This window comes from Crocodylus porosus, unplaced genomic scaffold (assembly GCF_001723895.1).
Source record: "Crocodylus porosus isolate Cpor-Errol unplaced genomic scaffold, CroPor_comp1, whole genome shotgun sequence".
In the NCBI taxonomy this organism is placed as follows: domain Eukaryota; kingdom Metazoa; phylum Chordata; order Crocodylia; family Crocodylidae; genus Crocodylus; species Crocodylus porosus.
Window position 1 is genome coordinate 85,940,167 of NW_017728918.1, and position 8,342 is coordinate 85,948,508.

Below are 8,342 nucleotides of genomic sequence, written 5' to 3' on the forward strand. Positions count from 1 at the left end.
TGGCAGAGGTTAGATTCAGGCTAGATATCAGGACCCCAGTATTCTTTCCTGCCATGGCAGGGGGTCGGACTAGATGATCTGCTCAGGTCCCTTCTGACCCTACAAACTATGAAACTATCCCATATTCATTACTGCCCCTGGCATCCACCATTATTGGTTTAGAGATGCCACAGGAAACATCTTCAGCCATTCTGTACAACTTCAAACAGCTATACTTTTTTTTTTAATCTTTAAATACTAAACAAGTAATTTCTAGTCCACAACTTCCAATATCACCATCTCATTTTTTCAGTAGACTTCTTACCACAGAATAGGGTGACCATGCATCCCTAACTGGGCAGGACAGTTCTGGAATGGGAACCTGAAGTCCCAAGTCCCAGGCTGCATGACTCCAGGACAGCATTTGTCCCAGATCCAGTATCTGCAGGGACAGGGAAGTGGGGGTGGGGTGGGGTGGGGGGGAGAGTTCTCTTGCAGGATGGCAGCATTCCAGCCTGCAAGGGGCTGCCAGAAGTGGGATGCAGGGAGTGCTACATGCATGTGCACTCCCGCATACATACATGTGGCTGGGAAATATGGCCAGGCAGCCTGGAGAGCAACTCTCTGCAGGTAGGTCTATGGAGAGTGGCTGGGGGGGTGCAGATTGACGCCCCCATAGTGAGGGAGGGAGTGGCTGAGGGTGCTGCCCAGCCAGAGCGGTACATGGGGCTGGGGTGGGGAGAGGTATGGAGCTGCAGGTGGCTCATCCAGGGGGCGGCGGGGGAGGAGGGAGCATGGATGGCACGTGCCTCCCCAGATTTGTGTGGGGTGGAGGCAGATGTGGACTGCCTGCTGCAGGCTTGGGGCTCCCCACCCTACTGCCCTGCCCCTGGGGGACCCGCACTAACCATACCATCATGGCAAGGCACTCCCTGCTCACCCAGCAGCAGCAGGGGCAGTGGTGGCATGGAGTTGTGCCCCCTGCTGCTGCTGGGTGGGCAGGGTGTGTGTGGCTGGCACAGGGGGTGGTGGGGCAGGCAGGAGCCATATGTCCTGCCTTCCTGTTTTTTAAAGATTGTCACGCTACCACAGTGTTACTGACTGAGGTGTGTTTAGTCTCTGTGATGAAAAGTGACTTTGTTTTTATTAGTCAAAAAATCCTAAGATTCTAAAAATCTCCAGTTCTAGAGATACGCATGCAATGTAGCAGAAATCAGGCACCATGGTAAAGATATTGCTGAACCTTGCTAGGATTATAGTTATGCTTTAAACAACAGGAAAAAACACATAATGCTGTTTACTGTTGTCCTACATTTGTTTTAAAACTATTTGAATAAAGTGCAAGCACCTGAGATTCTTACCTCTAAGGTGGAATTTTCACAGTATATTCCTTGTACTAAGTCACCAATTGCACTTGATATGAGCTCCACAACCTGGAAAACAAGAGAAGCACAAAAAACTTACATGTCTAAATTTTTTTTTAAAGATATTTAAAAACTTACAACTGAAGTTACCAGAGTGCTTAGAAGGCTCATGATGACTGACGTCCTTTGCAAGATCATGGCTTTGAAAGACTGTATCACCTAATAAAAGAGGAACTAGCCAAGTAGTTTTTTCCATCTAATGCAGGAGAAAACTGATTCTACTTTCCATAATGAAACCTTAAGCCAGTACCTCATCCTTCCATCAAAGATTTAAGTTAATATAAACAAAAATCAATATATATACACACTTTTAAGAGAATGAACTATAAAGTATAGTCTGTCAAGGATATACACAGCACTGCTAAATCCCAGTTCATAACTGAGACAATACTTCTGGGGTTTTTAGCTTAGTTTTGTTTTTTTTACTGCCAAGTAGACACTTCACAATATCCCTCATTGGGAGCTGTTAAAATTCTAATCTTCATGGCTAATACAGAAAAGTCAGAATCCATAGAAAACTAACCTTTAAAATGTGATCATTTGGTATTCGGGCATTCTGGGAATGCACTGTGGATGTATTTAGTGCACGGCCTGAGGGTCAGCTGTACATACACTGAACCCGTCTGCAACATGGGAATGTTTAAATCAGATTTAGCAATCTGTATTATCTTCAGGGTTCAGACTTTTTATTTTATTCAAGCAAAGCCTAAAAATCTGAACTTGATCCAGAATGTAATACAAGCAGTCCATGGTCTCACTACAACTACTGTACAATTTAGAGCCATGTGCATGAACTATCTTAATTGGAACAAAATACTGGGATTTATTGTAAAATTAAATGCAGCTATTTCAAATAAGCACACCTTAAGGCTAGCCCTTTAGTTGTTCACCAAGTTCTAATTTCTTGAATGTTTAATTTCCTATACATATGATTCTATATCTGATTCCCCCACTTTGCTTCCTAAAATTCAGCCCAGCATTTATTGAATTAAAGGATTTGGTTTCAGTTTTTGTCATTCTTGTAATTGAAGACATTAAGCCAAATGATAAAGTCCCTAACATAAAGGTATGTCTACATTTAGGCGTACATTATTTGATAATAAAAACACATTCTATGCTAGCTTTCACTTTACTGCAAATCTTTTTTACGTGTGTGTGTATGTGTGCGTGCTTACCCCTTCCTCCAGTACTTCAGAAACATTGCTGATTAAAAAGTATGTTTTTTCTTGTGATGCATAGGGTTTAATTTGTAAGACCTACAAAAACATTTTCTCAAAAAAAAATCATGTTACCCTTTAGGTAACCAGATATCTAAGAAATATTGTAGCAATATGAACTGCAGAGGAACTGAAAGGACAATGATCCTACAGTGTTACCAGATGTGTTGAGTTATTTAAGTGGGGAACAGAGAAAATGAAGAGCTTTTTTTGCAGGTATCAGATAAGCTCTATTCCCAAATCCAGGAGGATTGAGTATCGCCAATAGGTCTATGAAAGTCTGTAACCAAATGCTCAGCATCAGATTGTATTACAGTTAATACAAGCAACATCCCAAGATTCTTCTGATGGCTAGGACACATAATACAGATCAATCACTCACTAAAAAATGTTATGGTTTGTGAAACGGTCTGAGCTCAGAGACCTACACTGGTAATACGAAGAGGAATTTACAAAGACACTGAGTCCTATTCTAAATGTCAAAGTGATAGTATGAACTTTTAACAATGCATCTGGCTGTGGATAACTAGACCTTTTCCTCTCTCTCCTGAAATTCTAAACTGAGCAGAACCAAGTAAAAGATTCTGTTTGGGGTTTCTTGTTTCTGTCCTTTCTCTCCCTTTTTTTTTTTTTATTTTCTTTCTTTCTTTCTTTTTTTGGTTGAAAACCTCGAACTCCACTAGCAAACGGCAATTTTACTGAATTAAGCAACTAATATAATCTCCATGAAACCATTTAGGAAAAAAAACCTGTTGTCTTTTTACAACTTATTTCTTCTCTCTAATGATGGGGGTGCAAAGTGATGTAACAGAATCTGTACATACATATGCCATTTAAACCAGTGCTGTATGATATTAAGCAAAGATACCAAATGCTGGTAATTTTGCTAAATGTTGCCTTCTTTCATTTCCAAGTCCTTAAGATACCCAGTTAAATACTTTTATTTTTAATAGTACAAGATGGCAAGGATGATAAATTACACTATGGTGGAATGCCTGCTTAAGAATCTGTTGCTTCAGCAAACCCTGTTCTGCTTCACAAAAGAGTTTCACATGTATAACATCAGTGGATCTTTGGGCTGTGGGGAAAGCCATGGAAAACTAGTACAGCTGTATGTTTAACTCAGTAACATAACTAGAGGTGGGCAACAGAGGAACCAGATGCCAAGTTAGGAGGAGTGCCAGAATCAACTTCCACTCCTGCAAAAGTCTGCGCCCTGGCAGTATATCCATGCTGGCAATTCCAAAATAGTCCCTGGCTGCTGCTGCTGCTTTTAAAAGCAATGGCTGGGGACTGTTTAGAAATTTCCAGAATGGGTAAAACTGCTGCACCCCTTCCCTGCAGCCCTGAGGGTTTGACCTGTGTGCTGACTCCGCTTGTTACACCACTGATCAAACTGAATCTCAGATGAAGAAAAAATCATTTGGGTTCAGCTGCATTTGAACTGTCAGACAAGAGCACATAGAACTCATGTCACACTTTTGATTAGTAAAATCTCGAGATGCTTACAAGTAAGGTAAATTTCATTAACCCCACTTTACAAATACAAAAAAACTTAATATAGAGAGGTAGCAGATCCTAATCAGCCTGTAAGGTCCTTCCACTTGAGCAGTATGGGCAGCTTGCAGACATTTAAACAAACAAACACACACCATGCTTTACCAGAAGCAGCAGCACATTACTTTGACCTGGCTCAGCCAATGTCTGTATAGATTGGGCAGTTCAGCGGGGCTTTTTGGTGCTTTTACCCAAAGCTGTTTAAATCCCAGAAAAGTCCCACTAAAGCACCCGATCTATACAGACGTTGTGTGAGCCAGGTCCAACTAATGCACTGCCTCTTATGGGCATGCACTGGGCTTGGAGTGGGAGCACATGGAATTTAAAGTGCCAGTTGTGTTTTGTTTTTTTAATGTCTGCAAGCAGCCACAATGGCTAAAATTTTAAGTGCCTAGATTTGTTGGCAGGGAAGAAAGTCTTGTTTTCTGAATGTTGAAGCCATTAAAAAACAGATTTTCTAATGAGAGCTGTCCAGCCAGTGGCCTGAAGGCTGCATCTACCTTATGAGGGTTTACTGTTTGCTCTCCTGGGCTCCTCCCCAGCGAGCACTGGTCCTCTTGCTGTGATGGCTAGGGTCTCTAAGGCAGGGCAGCAATGCAGGAGGGGGCCCAGTGAGCCCAAGCAGTTTGTGGCCTGGGGCTCACGATGGTGTGTTGTGCAGCCCCCAGCTGCTCAGAAGTTGTACAATCCTGCTCTAATGTAAAATGCACAACATATTTACGCAAGAACTGAAATCCAGAACTCTCTAATATTCTCAAGACAGTGTCTTTCTCACCAGGCCAGACAAATTCCCTGTTGCTTGTTCTTCTACTGGTGCCCATGAATGTTAACTCTTTGTTGCCAATGGCTCAGTTTTATCAGGAGTGGTGTAAGTTCCTACAAGCTTAGCCTGTAACCTAGTAGTTAAAGCACTGTGCTGAAGGGAAAGGTGCAGGTTTGAATTTTCTCAGGGTGAGATGGACCTAAAAATCCAGGTCTCATTTTCTGGGCAGATGCTCTTGCCATTAGGTGAAAGGTGGCACCTCCTTCTGAGCTGCATGTGTACCTTCAGTGTTGCATAGTTGCTAGGTACGCTCTGTCTGCCCAAACAAAACTGGGGCATGAGACAGAGATTAGGTAGGTCCCTGCACCAATTGAATTTCAACAAAATACATATGAAGTGTTTAGGTAGCTGGTCCAAGTAGTTTCTGAGCATGTGCATTAGCTCAAAGCTAGATACCTGCAAATCTTTTCAGGTCATAATGGAGGTACTTGATGCATCTAAAAGGTTGTGTGGTCACTTAGCTGGTTAATGGGGTTTGCTCTTTATAACTTAGGTACCTAAATTCTACCCAGGTCCTGTCTATACCCTTTAGAGACTGACTGGGATCTGTCCCAGAACAATTCAAAGGTCACACAGCAGGCCAATGGCAGAATGAAGAACAGAACACAGAAATCAATTCCCACACCAGTGCTTTTCACAAGATCACCCTGAATAGTTCTACTTGTTGATTTCATTTTTGAGGGCCAGACTTACAAGACAAAAAGTTGCATGTTAATTTAGGGGCCCATGACTAACCTTATCCCTTATCTTCATTTTAAGAGGTGGGAACTCCATCATAAACAAAGTGATACATGGAGGGACAGCAGTAGCTGTTTCAAAACCGTATGAACTCAAAGTGGCAAAGCTTCTATATATGCAAAAAAAGGAAGGAAACCATCACATTCAGGAACCAATAAATTGTCAAAATGAGAGACTTCAATTTATAATCTAACTCAGAAATTACTTTTTCAAAATAAAACTTAATATTTAGAAATATTCCCACACTTAGAAGTCCAATAAAAACCTCTTTCAACCAAACATTTCACTGCAGTTTTGAAATACAAATACCTCAGTATTAGGATATTGTAAGTCAAGCTGCCTAAACAAAAATGAAAATCAGGTTGATTTTGATTGTCTAAAAACAAATGTAAAAAAATAATATATATCCTAAAGCAGTAGCTCTCAACCTTGTTAGAATTGAGGCACCCCTGGAAAGACTCAAAGCTCCCATTTTTTGAGTAGAGAAAAATAGAACAGATTTTCTGCTGCAAAATATTCAGAAAGGCCACTACTACAGATTTCTATTTGGAATTTCTGGGTTTATCTTGTGAATTATGTTTGTAAGCCTAACAGTGCTAACATGGTGTCGCACCCAGCAGCACCCTTGAAAGGATCTGAAGGCAACACAGGGTGCCAAAACTCCCTGGTTGAGCATCATTAGCAATATTCTTTAAATATTCTTAAAAATAGGAAGCCTGATGTATATCCACATCATATTGGGCATCTTTATATGTGCTCCGGGGTGGGGGGACAGGTGCTTTAATTAGAGCAACTCTTAGGAGCCACTGTTAATTAAAGTGCACACAGCATCGTGCATTCAGCATCCCGCGCTTCAAAATAGCAGTGGGGGTGCTTTAGCTAAGGCTTGCTCAATAACCTTTAGTTAAACCATCCCTGCTGCATTTTAAGCATGAGGGTGCTGAATACATGCGACACCATGGCTGCTGGAGTGTGCTAATTAGCATGCTCCAACAGACTCGACTCCTATTAGAACATGTCAGAGCAGGCGTTGGGCATGTGTACAGGTGCCTACAAATTATGAACTTTATTGCAGCAAGGTGCAATATAACCATATCTACAGTACAGAGCAACTATACGCACTGCTCAGTAACTAAAGCATGCAAAAAAAGCAGCAACATTTAAGTGTATCATGTTTCTTTATAATTTCAAATAACTTAAGGACAGACAACATCAGGGATTCTTACGATAAGGGATGCGATGCCTCTGTACATGACCCACCTGACAAGAGTTTAGGGCATCTACATATAAGGATCTTCAGTAGTGTATTTACCTTGATGGAAAAATCCCTAAAGAAAGATTCTTAATAATTTTCCTTAGTGATGAGCAGCAGTACTACCTTCCCTGCACCACCTCCACTTCTGTTGAGAAGACCATTTGGCCAGCTTCAGCAGGTCAACCAACTTCTTGGCAGCTATTAACTACTTGTTCTTGACACAGGCTTGTGGGAGGGCCAACTAGGGGTAAAGACACTCTGGACTTAGTGCTGACCAAAGGAGAGGACATGGTAGGCGACCTGAGGATTGGGGGTACTCTGGTTGACAGTAATCACAATCTGATTAGGTTCACCATCCACTGAAAGTCTGGGAATTCAGTCACTAGAACTGAAGTCCTAGACTTCAGAAGGGCAGACTGACAAAAACTCAGGAGTCTAGTTAGAGAGGCCCTCTGTGACCAGTGACTGGATGATTTGAGAGTTCAGGAATGGTGGTGCTTCCTCAAGGGGGCAATTCTCACTGCTCAAAAAGAGGCCATCCCCACGCAGTCAAAAAGCAGGAAAGGGGATAAAAGACCTGCTTGGCTCAACAGGGATATTAGGGAACTATTTAAAAAGAAAAAAAGAAGCATATAAGCAATGGAAAACGGTTCAGCAACCAGAGAGGAGTACACTTATATGGCCAGGGTCTGCAGGTAAGAGACATGGAAAGCCAAAGCAGGCATAGAGATCAAGCTGGCAACCAAAATTAAGGACAACAAAAAGTCCTTCTGTAAGTAAAAATAAATCAAGCTTCACTGTGGGACCCCTACTGAATACAGAGGGGCAGCCCACAGTTGATCCCCACAAAAAGGTGGAGCTCCTAACCACTTACTTCACATCAGTATTCCTGAAATCAGACGGGAGCTGTTCACCTGTTCAGAGGCCTAGGGATTATGGGGAAGATATCAGACCACATGAAATCAACCCCAAACAGGTGAGGGTCCTCTTAGAACATCTGGACGTTTTCAGGTCTGCTGGGCCAGATGACCTACGTCCGAGAGCCTTGGAAGAACTGGCTGAGCTCATAGCAGGGCCTTTGGCGAAGCTGTTCAAAGAGTCAGGGAACTCAGGAGTGGTCCCAAATGACTGGAAGAGGGCTAACATGGTACCTGTCTTTAAGAAAGGGAAGAAGGATAACCCTGCAAACTATAGACTTTTGATTCTATTTCCCATGAGATTCTCTCAGTTAAATTGGAGGGTACTAGCCTAAACCAGTCAATTGTGATTGATGGCAGTCACTCATCGTGGTGCCCTGTGACCAGTGGGGTCCCTCAAGGCTCTGTCCTGGGACCCATACTGTTCAACAT

The 8,342-nt window shown here is 42.3% G+C and overlaps 1 protein-coding gene across 3 annotated transcripts in view; it reads right to left on the reverse strand.

Annotated features, from left to right (window-relative positions):
* Nucleotides 1-8,342, reverse strand: part of PDSS2 (decaprenyl diphosphate synthase subunit 2) — a 183,530-nt gene that overhangs the window by 31,783 nt on the left and 143,405 nt on the right. For all 3 annotated transcript variants that reach the window (XM_019537850.1, XM_019537849.1, XM_019537851.1), the window contains exon 4: nt 1,341-1,412. In XM_019537850.1, coding sequence (XP_019393395.1) covers nt 1,341-1,412 — 72 coding nt within the window. The remainder of the gene's footprint in view (nt 1-1,340; nt 1,413-8,342) is intronic.